The 15953-nt window shown below is 43.2% G+C and overlaps 1 protein-coding gene across 3 annotated transcripts in view; it reads left to right on the top strand.

Moving 5' to 3' along the window:
- Tnfrsf19 (TNF receptor superfamily member 19) overlaps positions 1-15953 on the top strand; it is a 99109-nt gene that overhangs the window by 17662 nt on the left and 65494 nt on the right. For all 3 annotated transcript variants that reach the window (XM_006986326.4, XM_016004919.3, XM_016004918.3), the window contains exons 2-3: positions 5071-5162; positions 8823-8933. In XM_006986326.4, coding sequence (XP_006986388.1) covers positions 5085-5162; positions 8823-8933 — 189 coding nt within the window. In that variant the 5' untranslated portion in view covers positions 5071-5084. The remainder of the gene's footprint in view (positions 1-5070; positions 5163-8822; positions 8934-15953) is intronic.

Below are 15953 nucleotides of genomic sequence, written 5' to 3'. Positions count from 1 at the left end.
GATCCTAGCCATTCTGACAGGTGTAAGGTGGTATCTCAGAGCCATTTTGATTTGCATTTCTCTGATGATTAAGGATGTTGAGCATTTCTTTAAATGTCTTTCAGTCATTTGTGATTCTTGTTTTGTGAATTCTCTGTTTAGCTCTTTAGCCCATTTTTTAATTGGACTGTTCAGTATTTTGATGTCTAGTTTCCTGAGTTCTTTATATACTGTGGAGATCAATCCTCTGTCAGATGTGGGGTTGGTGAAGATCTTTTCCCATTCTCTTGGCTGTCTTTTTGTCTTATTGACTGTGTCTTTTGCCCTGCAGTTTTCTTTTTTTAAATGAATGCCAAATAATTTTATAAGGGATCTAATTTTACTCCAGGAAATTCATGGTCACACTCTTTACATACCACCAGTGAAACTGTTTTGTTTCTAAAGTGCTCCTTGGCCAGGGTATAAAAGGCACGTAGAGGAAAATGATGCCTACTGAGCTGTGAGCTGCTTCCAAATGTACCAGGCCAGTACCGTCCCCATCCACGGCACCCCATGACTCTTCCCTCAGACTGGGCTGAACAAGTGGAGAAATGATTGACTTTGCTATTTTTCTTACATATCTGTCAGCAGCTTTGTTGAAGCAATTCTACTTTGTTAATCAAAGAGGTCACTGGATGCAGCCACACAAGACTCAAGTATGCAGTGACATGACAGAGTGTCTAAGACCCTGTATGGGGTCACCAGACAGGAACTTGATTTGACCTCCATCAGCTCCAGTAGTTTTGACTTTGGACCTTTTGCTTTCTCTCCCACTGTATGGAGATAGAGACCTACTTTAAAGAGAGAAAAGGGTAGTATGCTTTTTTATAAACACAGGACTTGGCCTTGTGTGAGCTTAGTTCGAACAGTGGACTAGTTCTCACTCCCCACAGGCCACACTGTGATGTCCCACTCAGCAGGTGCTGAGTCTTAAGGAGGATTGTCCCATGTAAAGTAATTTGATGCTCAATAAAAATGTCATAACTTAAGGGGGGAGGGGGGAGGAACACAGAAGTAGCATGAAGAGGGAAGGATATCTAGTGGACAGAGGGATGGGAAGGCTGAGCAGAGGAGGGAGTTGGGTGAGAGATGGCTATAACTAAGGATGCTTGAAAAAGCCATATGGAAGCCTACTATTTTATAAGCCTTCTACACACACACACACACACACACACACACACACACACACACACACACGCACGCATGTGCACACACACACTTAATTGGAGGTAGCCTACACAGAGAATAATGTGCCTCCTAGAAGCTGTAGGTTGCCAAATTAAAAGCTCAGTGCCCGGTGTAGGGCACCCACGTTGAGCTGTTGGTTATGGGTGCCCCGAAGACCCTCACACAAAACTGGTTATTGTCATTGTTCTTAGCTGCCCACCAGAACTTGGAGTAAAGACACAAAGATACCATAGACTTTAGTCATGGCACATGGAGAAATCAAGTAGATGCTGGTCAGGAAACTTCCTTCCTGATGGCTAGCTTTCGTAGTACTGGAGGCACTATGTAGATTGTTGGGAGAAAGTCATCAACCGTCTTACCCAGTTGGGAACCCAGTGAACTCCAGTAACAACTGGTGTGACAAGATATGCCTGTGGGCATCATAGTGCCATGGATGTTATGGAGGTAACCAACAATTATCAAATTATATGCGAGGCCTGCTCCACAACATGAAATGCATGCCTAGTATTGTAAATATGGACCCAGACCCATGGTTGGCAAGTTCATGGACTCAGAGGTAAAATGTACTACTACTATTCATAGTCTAAATGACAGAGTAGCAAACAGCCCTACAAATCCATATCTCTATATCCGTAGATCAGTGCAGCTCTCAGACCTCATTGGAGAAGTTTCTTTGTACAGTAGATGACAGTTAACACAGAAATTGTTAACTTTCTGGCCAAAGCCCAGAGAACAACTATCTATGGAATTTTCAGCCACATTTAGGACATCTGTATCACATACGTTCCTACATGGCTCAGAGACCATCAAGGAAGACAGAATGGAAAGGTTGTAAGAGCCAGAGGTCAGTGAGGACTGAGGTGAAAAAGTGTCGTCTTTTTCAGTCAGACAGGACTGTGATACTAGTGAATCACAACATCTGTGCTGGCCCGTGCAAGACCTGCACAAAATCAAGCCATTCAACATGCTGACATGGGGGAGGGTGTCATAGGCCTCCAGCCTCTAACTGAGCAGCTATTAACACTTAGTAGCTTCTTGGGGAGGGAGAGTCGGTTTTTTTTGATGGTAGGTCCACCATCCAGTGGATGACCGCACACCCATTAGTACATGGGCAGCACACATGAGGTGCAGTAGATTATTTTTAAAAAGACTCGAAGCTGGGAGAGGTAGAGAGTGGGAGTGGATCTGGGAGGAGTTAGGAGAAGGAGTGGTGTGGAAATATGATCAAAATGCATTGTCTGCGTGTATGAAAGTCTCCAAGAATTAAAAAAGACTTTTTTTAAACACCGTGACATGATGGGCAGCAGTTGCTAATACTTTATAGCAGTTGTCATGTTCTAGAAACACTCTGTATCAGTGACCTCTCCCACTGTGCTGGAGGACTCCCTGTCCTGCTGGGACTGTTTGGCCGAGGGGCTTGTTCTTGTTCACACTGTGATGCGCCCTGTTAGCAGTGGGACCGGGAGCTGTGACTGTCATTGACTGAACTTTATCCTGAACTGGGCTTCCTTGAAGCAGACCCCTAATCCCAACTGTGTGGGAGACTGAGGAGATGAGTTCAAGACCTGCCTCGGGCAATTTAGCACAGCCTTATCTCAAAATAAATAGAAAACAAAATCCTCATGGGAGGGTTGGGAAGATGGATTAGTAAGTAATTCACATAAAAAGCCAGGCACGACTGTGCCCACAATAATACCAGTACTGGACGGTGGAGACAGGAGGATCTCTGGGACTTGCTGCCCAGCCAGTCTCAAAAAATAGCCTGCTGGCTGAGCCAGCTCAGTAGCCCTGGGTCTCTGCACTCTGAATTCCCCAGCGCTTCGTACAGCATCCCTGAAAAGCCTTCTGTTGATCATGACCTTCACTGACTCAGGCCATCCGTCTCTTTCTCTCTTATTTGGTCTAAGTGCATTGCTTTTCCAGGTTGGAAATTTGAATTGTTTGGGATGCCAGCAAGCTGGGGGTTCCACCCAATGGAGACTCTCTCTGACACACACAATCATTTAAAACCTTCAGGCTATACGTGTAAGTTGTATATGAAACAAATGTAGTTTGAGTTGACTTGGTCCTCACACCCAGCATGGTATATAGATGGATGTGAGCCACCATGTGGTTGCTGGGAATTGAACTCAAGACCTCTGGAGGAGCAGCCAGTGCTCTTAACCACTGAGCCATCTCACCAGCCCCCCCCCCCTTTTTTTTTAAATGTTTCCAAGACAAAGTATCACTATGTAGCTCTGGCTGTCCTTGAACTCACTCTGCAGATCAGGCTGGCCTTGAACTCCTAGAGATCTACCTGCTTCTGCCTCCTGAATGCTGGGATTAAAGGTATACACCACTATGGCCAACTACTAATTACACCTTATTAGCTTTTAGAGAATCACACATTTTTCACATCTTAGGACCATGTCAAGAGATAACCTGTAGTATATACTTCAGGGAATGCAATGCAATTCATCTCCTTAGCCATCCTCCCACCCGCCTCTGCACAGGCAGGGGAGTCCACGAATAAGTCTGAGGTATGTTGGGGAGAGACATGACCAAGAAGGTGAAAGGTTTGAATTCACCCAAAACTGGTATTTATTCAGAGCACTTGCAGCAATGATGTCTGTCCTGACAGTGTGTGTGTCCCAGGGAGCAGCTAGAGTGACACCTCTGGCTCCCAGCATTCCCGGGGCTGCCTGCCTCAGTTTCAGCTCTAGATAGCCGCTCCCAGACCTGCTAGTCCTGCTGTTTTGCTCAAGCTCTATGGCCCCCGATTCTCATGGTTCTAACTAGTAGATGGCATCGTATCCTATCCTAATTAGCTATGGAAGATTCCATTTTAAAAGAAACCAAACTGCTGTCTCCCTTCCTGATAGATGGAACCACCTGGGGAGGCTTTGCTTAAAATAAAAACAATACCAAACAAACAAACAAACAAAAAAACCCAATCACCACAGATCTCCTTTCCTGACCTTATGAACATCTGAAAAACAAAGCAAACAAACAAAGATAGCTTTGTTTTGTTTCTACATTTAAAAAAAAAATCATTCCTGGTGAAAATCAAGAGTCTGGGTTTATGTTGTATTGAAATGTCGTGTCCCTGCCTCGTTGAATCCCTCGTTTAAGTGACATTTAGATATTTTTATTTTTATTTATTTATTTATTTTTGGTTTTTCGAGACAGAGTTTCTCTGTGTAGCTTTGCGCCTTTCCTAGAACTCACTTGGTAGCCCAGGCTGGCCTCGAACTCACAGAGATCTGCTTGGCTCTGCCTCCCGAGTGCTGGGATTAAAGGCGTACGCCACTACCACCTGGCTACTTAGCCATTTCTGATGCTAAGTTTCCCCAGCTCTAAGGTATGATAGTGTTGACGGTCTAGAACAGTGGTTCTCAACCTTAGGTCTTGACCCCTTTGAGGGTTGATTGAACAACCCTCACACAGGGAAAACGCAGATATTTATATTACAATTCATAACAGTATCAAAATTACAGGTATGAAGTAGCAGTGAGATAATTGTATGGTTGGCGTCGCCATAACATGAGGAGCTGTGTTAAAGGGTCGCAGCGTTAGGAAGGTTGAGAACTCGGACTGCTCTGGAAGGTCTCTGGAGCAAGCAAATTAGCACGCTAGAGACACGCTTGTGCTTAGAAGAGTTGCCGCTCTGTGGCTGTCATTACCCTGTTGGCCCCGCCCACCCATGCAGGGAAACCACACATACACATCAATTAAATAAAATAAAATGGTTCCTTTAAAAGATAAGGAACATTCAGTGCCTTGTGTGTACAGAAAGTGGTGGTCACATCACGGTATAGTAAGTAGAGAGTGGTCCCTAAGACTTGAGTAACTGTGTCTTCCTTCTTATCTTTGACTTGTCCTCAGGGAGAAACCCTCTGATGAGAGCCATGGCTTTAAAGGTCCGGCGTGAGCAAGGGAGAGTGCTCTTCATCACCGTGCTTTTCCTAGGCTATTTGGTAAGTACACTCTTATTTCTTTCATATGAATATGTATAAAGAATTCATACAATGGTCCCAGGATTATGAGTGCTGTAATCTCAGCACTGAGATCTCAGTCTGAGGCCAGAAGATTGCAAGTTCAAGACCAACCTGGGCTGTGTAGCAAGATTCTTTCACAAAACAAACAAAAGTACTACCAAGACTATTTTCTATTTATGAGATCATTTTTTAAAAATTTCTTTCAAACTATGCTTGCTCTCTTTTATATTTAGGTAGTGCTGTTAAGCCAGGAAGTTTGCCACAGGTGTTAAAATTATTTCATTTAAATCTGGGTAAAGTCATAAAGTGAGTTGCCTTGTTACTCTTAGTGTTTGTTATATTAGTATAATGACATTATTTTGGGTTTATAGGCATATTTCTATCACAATACACCCCAGAGAAGTGGTTCTCAACCTTCCTAATGCTGAGACTCTTTACTCCAGTTCCTTGTGTTGTGGTGACCCCCAACCATAAAATTATTTTTGTTGCTACTTCATAACTGCAATTTTGCTACTGTTATGAACAGTACTGTAAATATCTGATATGTAGGCTATCTGATATACCACCCAGTAAAAGGGTCATTCGACACCTCCCCAAGGTGAGAATCCTGACTTAGACTCTAAGAAGACCATAAATTAATTCTAAGTTGGTTTCTAGGGTCTACACAGTTTATGAAGAAATCAGAATAGTTGATTGTTGTTTGGTGGGATTGAATTCAGGGCCTTGTGCATGCTAGGCAAGTATTGTACCACCAAACTACATCGCCATATTTGCATCTACCTTAAGCTCAAAAAGTGTTGAAGACAGAATTTTTAGTGTTTTTGAAAGTGTAATAAAAGGCCTGTGGAGGTAGCTGGTAGAGGAGACATTTATTTAATCTGGAGATATAATAAGGACCTACAACTATAGAGAGAGGTTGTTAACACTGGAGACAGTACCCAAAGACTTGGAAGGTGAAGTCAGTGGACATGAAGTCAGCCTGGAGTCTGAAGCTGTGAGGAAGAAGCTGTGTAGCTGGAAGGAAAACCTCCTTTCCGGCCTTCCAGTTGTCAAACACTGAGCAAATGGCCTGGGACAGAGGTAGAATCTCTTCCTCAAGGAGATTACATTTATTTCTGGCAGAAGGGAAACTTCTCTCTGGAGCTATGGGAGGTAGGGAAAAGGTCTTTTAGACCTCCAGACTTTCTACAGAGGCCTTTCTAGTTCTGAGCCTACCCTGGATTCTCTTTCCCACTGGCCCCGGAGATGGAGGCTTTGACTGTTGGAAGGGCTGGTAGCAATGATGGGAGGGAGCTCTTGCTTCCAGTGGGAAGATTGGTCTGTGGTGTGATGAGTCATTTTGATGTGTGTGACATGTAGATGTAACAGTGGCTGTCCTCACAGGATCTCTAAAGACTTTCAGCTTTAGTTTAGAACAGCAAAATGGTCATCAATTAGGTTAATCACAGTGTTCCTGCCTAGGGTAAAAGGTTGAATGGATTGTTTTCTTCTGAGACACCATTAACAATACTGCTCTAGAGGCTGGAGAGATGGCTCAGAGGTTAAGAACACTGGCTGCTCTTCCAGAGGTCCTGAGTTCAATTCCCAGCAACCACATGGTGGCTCACAACCATCTGTAATGAGATCTGGTGATTTCTGGCGTGCAGGCATATATGCAGATAGAACATTGTATTTGTAACAGATAAATCTTAAAAAAAAACAAAAAAAAAAAACGCACAATACTGCTCTATTCATTACTTCCTAAATTTTTATTCTTAGAACTTCTAAGTAAATAAACAGTAAAAACAAGAAGTTTTCAGCCTTCTTACATCTCAACAGGTATCTGTTGTTTTTGTTATTCTTAGATAGGGTCTCCAGTTGCCTGTGATGGCCTCAAACTTGCTCACAGCAGAGAATGGCCTTGAACTGATCTTCCTGCCTGAGTGCTTGGATTACAAGCACAGACTGTCACACTTACATTACATGATGCTGGGATCAGACTTGGGGCATTGTGAATGCTAAGTAAACACTCCACCATTTGAGCTATATTCCCAGTTTGAGATAATCTTATAAATGTATTTTTAAATTTGTATTGAATTATTTTTCAGTTCTTGTACAGGTTATTATATGTTGAAATCACCCTCCCCTCTGTCCTCCCTGTTTTCACCACTCTCCCTCCCATTTGTCCCCTTTATTACAGTTTCCCTTCTATTTTCATTTTTTCTATAGACACATGATTTTCTGTTACTATGAAAGACAACATTATGTAGCTCAAGTTGGTCTCGAACTCTCTACTCTCTAGCCAAGGATGACCTTGAACTTCTGATCCTCTTCCCTATACCTCTCAAATGCTGCAATTACAGGCATTCACCCCACTGCATAGGCTTCTACGGTGCTGGGGACTGACCCCAGGACTTCATTCATGCTAGGCAAGCACTCTGCCACCTGAGCTACATTCTCTCTTTTAATAGAACATTGTCTGTCAGTAAGCAAGTAAGGGCCAGTGAGGTGGCTCAGTGGATAAGAGCCTGATGACTTGAGATGGACGCCTGGGACCCATACAGGGAGGGAGAGAACCAACTCCCACAAATTGTCCTCTGACCTCCCCAAGTGCTGTTGCATGTGCACTGCATACTCACAGGAATAAATAAGTAAAGAAACAAATGTAAAAAAAAGCAAGTAAGCACATGGTTATAGAAAGACAATAATGTGTTTTTAGTAGGTAAGTAGATGTCACTAAATATTAAGCTAATGAATGGGGGGGTTACTTATTACCTTGTTTTTTGATCACAGGATAATTTTTCTACACAAGGTCTATGCTCTGAGCTAAAGCACACTGTTCAGTCCCAGGAAGGGCTGGATGGTGGTCAGAGAGGATGTGAATTGGGTTCATACAGCACTTTTATTTGGAAGAGTCGGGAGCCGGCCATTGGTCATGTCTGCCACCGCCGCCATCCTTAGGAGGTGGGAGCTCATCGTTGTCAGATAGGGGTTTTCAAAGAGGATCCCCAAGTGAAGGTAGTGCTCCTGGATCTCCACCCACCCAGGTGGCAGCACTTGGGGAGAGGAAGCATGAAGATCTGGAGTTTGAGGCCAGCCTGGGCTACATCTTGAGATCCTGTCTCGAATAAACCAAACCAGATAAATGAACAACAGCAACAACTCTTCACAAATTAAATGCAGGGGTATCTAAAGGATAACCACAAGTCCTTATGGGGGTGTGAATCCACCTCACCTGTGTACTCATTGTTAGAGTTGACTATATTCATATTCCTTTAAGATCACAAAAGGTTGGTTTGTGTTTTAATTCAGAAATTTTTAGGTGGCAAAGGCCTTGGGGTCTCTGAGGGATTTCTCCCTCATCCATCATGTTAGAGACAATCAGAAGAATAACAGGTGGGAGTTATAGGTAAGTCTAGAACAAGGGAGCCCCGGTTATGGGATGAATGAACATTCTCCAGGCTAAGAAGGATTTGTTTTAGATTTTCTTGTCCCATGGACTCATTCAGAAAGTGGCATTTCTTCTTAAAAGTTGAAGTCAATGCCACGCTGAGACAGTCTAGTGTATGTGCATAACACTGAAGACGTCGTTCCTTTCTGGCAAGCAGCCTGAGGAGTGCAGTTGAAGATAACATTTTGGGGACCATTTTTCTTTTTCAGTCATGTAAAGTGATTTGTGAAACTGGAGACTGCAGACAGCAAGAATTCAAGGATCGGTCTGGAAATTGTGTCCTCTGCAAACAGTGTGGGCCTGGCATGGAGTTGTCCAAGGTACATATCAAGTGCACGCTTGTACTTATGTTTGACAAAGCATTCTTTTAAACCAAATTCTTTTAGTTGATTGTTAGCAACACTTCGGGTAACAAGACAGAATTCTTGGCTCATTATGCCACTTTAGCAAGATATTATAGAATTCCCCTTTAATACTTCTAATCCCTGTATCATTTTGAGATAAGTAGATCCTAACAACCAGGATTCTACAAACACCATTGATGTATAGAACTTGGTATTTTGCTGATAGGATATTTTAGGGGTTAATTGTAAAGAACCAATATTCAACTTAAAACTTAAACATTAAAACACAAATAACTAAGGGTGAAATAGTGAAAATAGAAATCCTACCATTTTTCTGGACCTTCTTTTTCTTAGAATGAATGTTACCATTGCTGGTCAGTCGGTCAGTCGTGTTCTGAGCAGGGATGTGATGAGGCAGGCCAGGGTATTGAAGGAAGCAAGCATTGTAATCTCACCACTGTAAGTCACTCCCAAGAGCACTTTGGAATGTGCACTTTAAATCCCCCTCATTAAGAAATCTTCCTCATAGCTGTTCATATTTCACAGTTTCTCCTCCTGGCTTCTTTGAAGCTACAGGCCCATTTGCTTTATTTTTTGATCTTTGGAAGATGTTATTAGTTGTGGGGAACTGGTGTGATGTTTTGTTCTCAATAAAGCATCAAAGCCTTCTGTTAGGAAAGAGACAACGGATTTTCATTTTTATTGAAAACGACTTTTAAAAGGAAAGCCCTCTCTCCTACGGAGCACACTTTTGTAAAACTGAGTCTTAGTTCTTAGATTGTTGATCAATAATCTACAGAGAGCAAACAACAAAGAGTTATGCATCCCACACAAGTCCCGCGCCTACGGGGGGGGGGGGGGGGGAGGACTTTTCTTTCTGGTTGCTGCGTTAAGTAGGTGGAGGCTCAGAGTCCTGACATCTTATCTGGATGGAAATGGCTTCCAGATCTCTGACAGCTGGTTAATTACTGCATCTCACCAGAAAGGTTGCGGTCCCTCTTAACTGTATCAGTGTTTATTTCAGATATAGGTTCCCCCATATTGGGTAGCTAGCAGGGCCAGCAAACAAAATCAAGTCCTGGGGGGGGGGGGCAGGAGGAAAATAGATGAGTCTTCCATCCCCTGAGAGCCTTTGCCTAACACCTTGAAAAGATGAGTGGAACTTCACAGATGCTGAGATGAATAGACCATTTCTGAAAGTTTATTCTCTTCTCTTCATCCTTTGACTGTAGAGAAGAGAAAATAAATATCTAGAGAATCAGGTCAGAAGGTGAAGCTTCAATCGGCTGCAAGTTTTTTAAATGAAAAAAAAAAATCTTTCTGCAGTCTCTGTTTGCACTGACCAGGCGCTTCTCCACAGCTGAACAAACTCAAGGATCAGCGGGCTCTGAGATCTCTCAGAGAAGCGAAGCCTTGGAAGTCAGGCAGATACAAAGTATAATCCACTCACAACCTCCCTCTGGGGCAGGAAGCCGGAACTTTCACTGGCAAATTGTCAAAGCTTTGGTATGGAGAAGTAGGAGAATGCAGAGCTCTGGAGCCCTGTGTGGCGTGGCCTCTCTCCATTTTACCTCCAGGGTATCAAGGAGATTCTCATGATGCATATTAAAGAGAATTCCTCTCTTCCAACAAGGTTGGTTGTGTGGGGGAGGGGAGGCTTCTTGAAAGAGGCCAGAGCAATGTACTCTTGAGAAGAGCACCTTTGGGAGAGATTGGAGGGAAACTTGGAGGGATTACCATAGTCTAAGTGTCAGGGGAGATGGAAAGTCCAGTGCCAACAAACTCCAGCTATCCTGTCTCAGAAGCAACGGGGAGAGAGGGTAAGGGATGGGGTGAGGGTGAGGGGGCAGAGGGAGAGAGAGAGAATGGGTGGATGGATGGATATATGCATGTATGAGTACCTTGAAGGTCGTAGTCCAGGGCACAGGCTCACAGAAAGACAGACATAGTGAAAGGGTCAGGACCTGCTTTCCAGACCTCAGAGCCTTCCCACACTAAAGGGCTATATAGAATAATCCTTCTTACCCAGTTCATCGGGCATGATTTGAAACAAAACACTACGAAGCACACACAAAAAGCGTACTAACAAGCAAAAACTCAATCTGAAGACAGAGCAAGCACAGGAAACAAACACGGCAGAAGAATCAGCATTCTCATAAAGAGAATTTAAAGTCGCTGTGACTGACTGCTGTAGAAGATAAAATGGCATTATTTGAGATAGATGGGCGGGGTGAGCAGAAAGATGGAAATCCTTAAAAAAGAACCTAAATAAAGACGTAAGTAAATAAATAATGACAAATGCTTCTACTGGTCCATTGGTCGACTGGATATCTACCACTAAGGAAAGATTTCGGAGCTTGAAGACTTATCAATGGATACCTCCAAAACCAAAAACCATGGAGGAGAAATACTGAAAGAAAAACAACAGCAGAACAGAATATCTGAGGATTGTGGGACAGGTACAAGACATATAAACTTTCAGAGTGGGAATACAAGAAGAAAAGAGCAGCAGAAATAGTTTGAAGCAATGATGACTTAGAATTTCTCCAAGTCAATGTTAGACACTAAGCCCTGTAGCTGCCATAGAAGCTCACAAGAATAATCAATAAATAAACTAAACTTGGGCAGCCGTTTTTAAACTACAGAAAAATGAAGGGGAAAGGGGAAAGTCTTAAAAAACAAACAAGTGAGAAGTTTTAAAAAGTACCTTCTCTGCAAGGGCGCAGAGATAAGAATGACCTCTGACCCCTCAGAGAGCATGCAAACAAGAGGAAAGTAGAGCGACCATTTTATAGTGTGAAGAGAACAACCCGCCAACCCAGAATCCCGTGCAGTGTGAAGGTGTCCTTCTCAAGTGAGCGAGAATCTGGGCACAGTGGCCCTGGTGTGTGATCCCAGCCCTTGAAAGGCTGAGGCAGCAAGATCCTGAATTTAAAGCCAACTTGTACTGCGTTGTGAGTTCTAGTCTAAAAGAAAAGGGAAGGAGGGTTGGGGATTTAGCTTAGTGGTAGAGCGCTTGCCTAGCAAGCGCAAGGCCCTGGGTTCGATCCTCAGCTCCAAAAAAAAAAAAAAGAAAAGAAAAAGAAAAGGGAAGGGAAGGAGTGGGCAGTGGGCGGTGAGTGAGTGGGAGACTGAGTGATGTGTAAGCAGCAGCAAATCCTCCAGGAGAGTGGGGACGTCAGCACCCCTCTGTTAGAAACCAGCAGAGCCATAGCAGACTCTTAGCAAGGTCATAGCTGATGACAACGCCACTGTCAATCAAACCAGATGTCACTGACATGGAGAGGCACCTTTGTCCAGCACCAGCAGAATATATCTTCTTCTCAAGCTTTCATGAAAGATTTAGCAACCTGGACCGCATGTCAGGTTGTCAGGTCCTTCCTAACACATTTAAAAGGATATTTGTCGTGTAAGTGTGATCTGTCCTTCAACAGACAAACAACAACAGAAACCAGGGACAGGAAGATAGTGCGAGAAGGTCCTCATGTTCTCGGGGATTTAAAAACCACCATGCTAAATAACCCACGGGCCCAAACCAGGAGAAATTTACTTTTCCTAAGAAAATAATAACAGGCTTATAAAAATTTATGGGATGAAATGAAATAGCATTTAGAATAAGTATGTGGAATTAATGCATTTATTAGAAAAGAAAGCTCTAAAGCCACCTAGCTAAGCTTCTGTATTAGCAAACTAAAGAACAAATCAAATCCAAACTGAGAAGAAAATAAATAATAACAGAGAGAGAGAGAGAAATGGATGAAAACAGGAAATCAAAGGGAAAAATTAACAACAAAAAAATCGGTTCTTCAGAAAGTTAGAAAAAAAATCAAACAAACAAAAAAACCCAAAGATAATCCTCTAACCAGGCTAAGTGAGGAACTAGGAAATAGGACACATACTACAAATATCATAAGTGAAGGAGAGTGTCACTGCAGATCATGGACGTGAAAATTTTGACGTCTGTAATCTCACAGATAAAATGTACCAAGTCTGTGAAAGACACGATCTACCAAAACAGGTGAGAGAAAACAGTCTCTGAAGACAGTTACCTACCGAGAAGGTCCACTCTGTCATCATGAGTAAACTGCCAAGCAGACGGTGCCAGGCCAGAACGAGGTCACCAGTTCAGAGTGTTCCCCAGTCTCTCCTGTAATATAGAAGCGGAGGGCACAAAGTCATGCAGTGAGTGTCAGGCTAGCAGCACCTACTATCAAAATCAGACAAAAATAATTTGGGGGAGCGGGGACCTACAGAACAATAGCTCTCATGAACATAGACATGAAGATCTTTGACAAAACAAATTCATGCCAAGAATATTCCACTTTGTCCTGATGCTATCTCACCAGACAGTGTTCTATCATGACTAAGTAGGGCTTGTTCTCACCATGCAAGTCCGGTTTACCATTTGAAATTCAGTGAGTGTAACCCATCACATCAACACAGCAAAGCAGAAAAACCATGTGTCATATCAGTAACCATTTGAAAAAACTTTCAATACCCATTCAAAATGAAGACTCTCAGTAAAGTAGGAAGGGAGGGAAGGAATTTACTCAACCTGCTGAAGAATACCCAACCAGAACAACCCTGAAGTTAGTCCTTATCCAGAGGAGGTTAAAAACCTGTATCTACACAAAATCTGCACAGGGCTGAGTATAGAAGCAGCTTTACTCACCATCACCAAGACCTGCAAGCAATGCAGTTAGTTATCCTTTGGTAGGTGAGTGAGAAAACAGACCAGTCAATGAGATATTATTCTGCACCAAAAACTGATATCAAGCTTTGAAAAGACATGAAGACCTTTATTATTATTATTATTATTAGGTTTTTCAAGACAGGGTTTCTTTGTGTAGCTTTGATGCCTGTCCTGGATCTGTAGACCAGGCTGGCCTTGAACTCAAAGAGAACTGCCTGGCTCTGCCTCCAAGTGCTGGGATTAAAGACGTGTGCCGCCACCACCCGGCTGACATGGAGACCTTTAAATGCATTCTGTGTGACCATTTGGAGATATCAAGAAAGGTTGGCATCTGCCATAAGTCAGGGAAGAGAGGGGGGATAAGTGGGTGGGACACAGGATGTCAATATGGAGTTTTCCACCCCTGTAAAATGTACAGCACCAGGACTGAGCCCCGAGAGAAGTAAGAAGAGGCTTCAGGTCATAGAACAGCAGTCGTAGAGTGAGTGGACTGAAACAAGTGTGTCATTCAGGCATAAGAAGTTGATAATGGAGGAAGCTATGTAGAGGATGGGGGTGTGTGGCTACAGCTGATGTCTCAGAATCCTCCCCCTCAGTTTTACTGTAAGCCTAGAACTAGTCTTTTAAAAAATGAAGTCTTGAGGGATGAAGGGGATGAGTCAGTTGGTAAAGTGTATTGAGTGTAAGCATCAGGGCCTGAGTTTGATCCCTCAGACACCACATGAAAAAGAAATTCCTGGCACTGGGGCATGCACCTGTAATCCCAGGATTGCAGGGACAGGAGGATCCCTGGAGTCAGCTGATTTCTAGTCTAGCCAAACTGGTGAGCTCCAGGTTTAGGATGAGACCCTGTCTCAAAAAAAAAAATAAGTTCCTGAGTAGTAAGAGGAGGATATACTATATTGACTTCTGGCCTCTACACACACATGCACATTTCTCACTCTCGAACATGTACACAACATTGTTTCAAAATATTAACAAAATGAAGTCTTAGTCCAGTGTGGTGGTATATGTCTATAATCCCAGCTATTCAGGAGGTTGAGGAAGGAGAATCATGAATGGAAGCTAGCCTGGGTATCAGATTCCTATTTCAAAAACAGTATCAGATAAGAACAAACAAACAAGAAAAACATGAAGTCTTTATAAGATGAATGCCAATCAATTTTTTGAGACTGTTGTCTAAGAGTTTCTGTATTGAACAGCCACCATAATGAGATACAGGAGTATTTGTCTTCAATGAGTGAGTGAATGAGCAAATATATCCTTCCATTTTCCTAGACTTTCAAAATAATGAACAAGGTTCCCCTGACTGTCCAGAACCACTCCCTTCCCATCCTTCTGCCTTGTTCTCACTCAAGAACCCTACTCTGGTCCCCGTTTTTCCACCCAGCTCATACGATCCTTCACTACAGACCCAGATCTGGACCTTCACAACCTCTGCCCTCCGCCCCTTCCCTAATATCCAATGCTCTTTGCATTCACCTTACGTGATAGGCGTGCTTGGCCTGTTAGAGGAGATGTGCCTTCAGTACCGTACACACATTTGTAGATGGTCTCAAATGCAATGAAAACTGATATGCAGAGCCTACAACCCCGAAGTTAAAGAAGCATATGGGCTGAGGAGCTGTCTCAGTGGAAGAGTACTTGCCTGGTATACACCAGGCTCTGGGTTCAATTCCCACGTATTAATAAAAAGAAAAAATAAAGAAACAACAACAAAAAGAGAATTTCTGTATTTCAATCCCAATGGAATCTGTTTCCCCAATGTGACAATTTGAAGAAGAATTGCCCCATAGGTTCATATGTTTAAATGCTTGGTCCCCAGTTGGTAGAAGTGTCTGGGAAGGATTAGGAGTCATGCTCTTTTTGGAGGAGGTGTCACTGGGGATGACTTTAAGGTTTCAAAAGACTGGTGCCATCACCACTGCTGTCTCTGCCTCCTGTTTGTGGATTAAGATGTGAACTTCCAGCTGTTTCTGCCACCATGCCTTGGTTCTGCCGTCTTGGACTTGAACCCTCTGAAACCGTAAGCCCAATTAAATGCCTTTTATAAGTTGTCTTGGTCATGGTGTTTTGTCACAGTGACTAAGACACCTAGGTAGCAGTAGCAGTTTTCCCTAAGCATAAGCATCAAAGCAGCCAACCAACCATACTATACCCACAATGCCCTTGGAGCAGCACCCACAGCACTCAGGCGTGTGCGATGTTGCATAGATGTTAATGCGTAGACACGTTAGCACATGGCCTGTGGTGTTCCCTTGAGAGTGGCAGCTCCTGTCAGTACAGCTTGGTTGTGTTACTGT

The sequence above is a fragment of the Peromyscus maniculatus genome, chromosome 9 (genome assembly GCF_049852395.1).
Source record: "Peromyscus maniculatus bairdii isolate BWxNUB_F1_BW_parent chromosome 9, HU_Pman_BW_mat_3.1, whole genome shotgun sequence".
In the NCBI taxonomy this organism is placed as follows: domain Eukaryota; kingdom Metazoa; phylum Chordata; class Mammalia; order Rodentia; family Cricetidae; genus Peromyscus; species Peromyscus maniculatus.
This window is presented reverse-complemented; position numbering and strand designations above follow the sequence as displayed.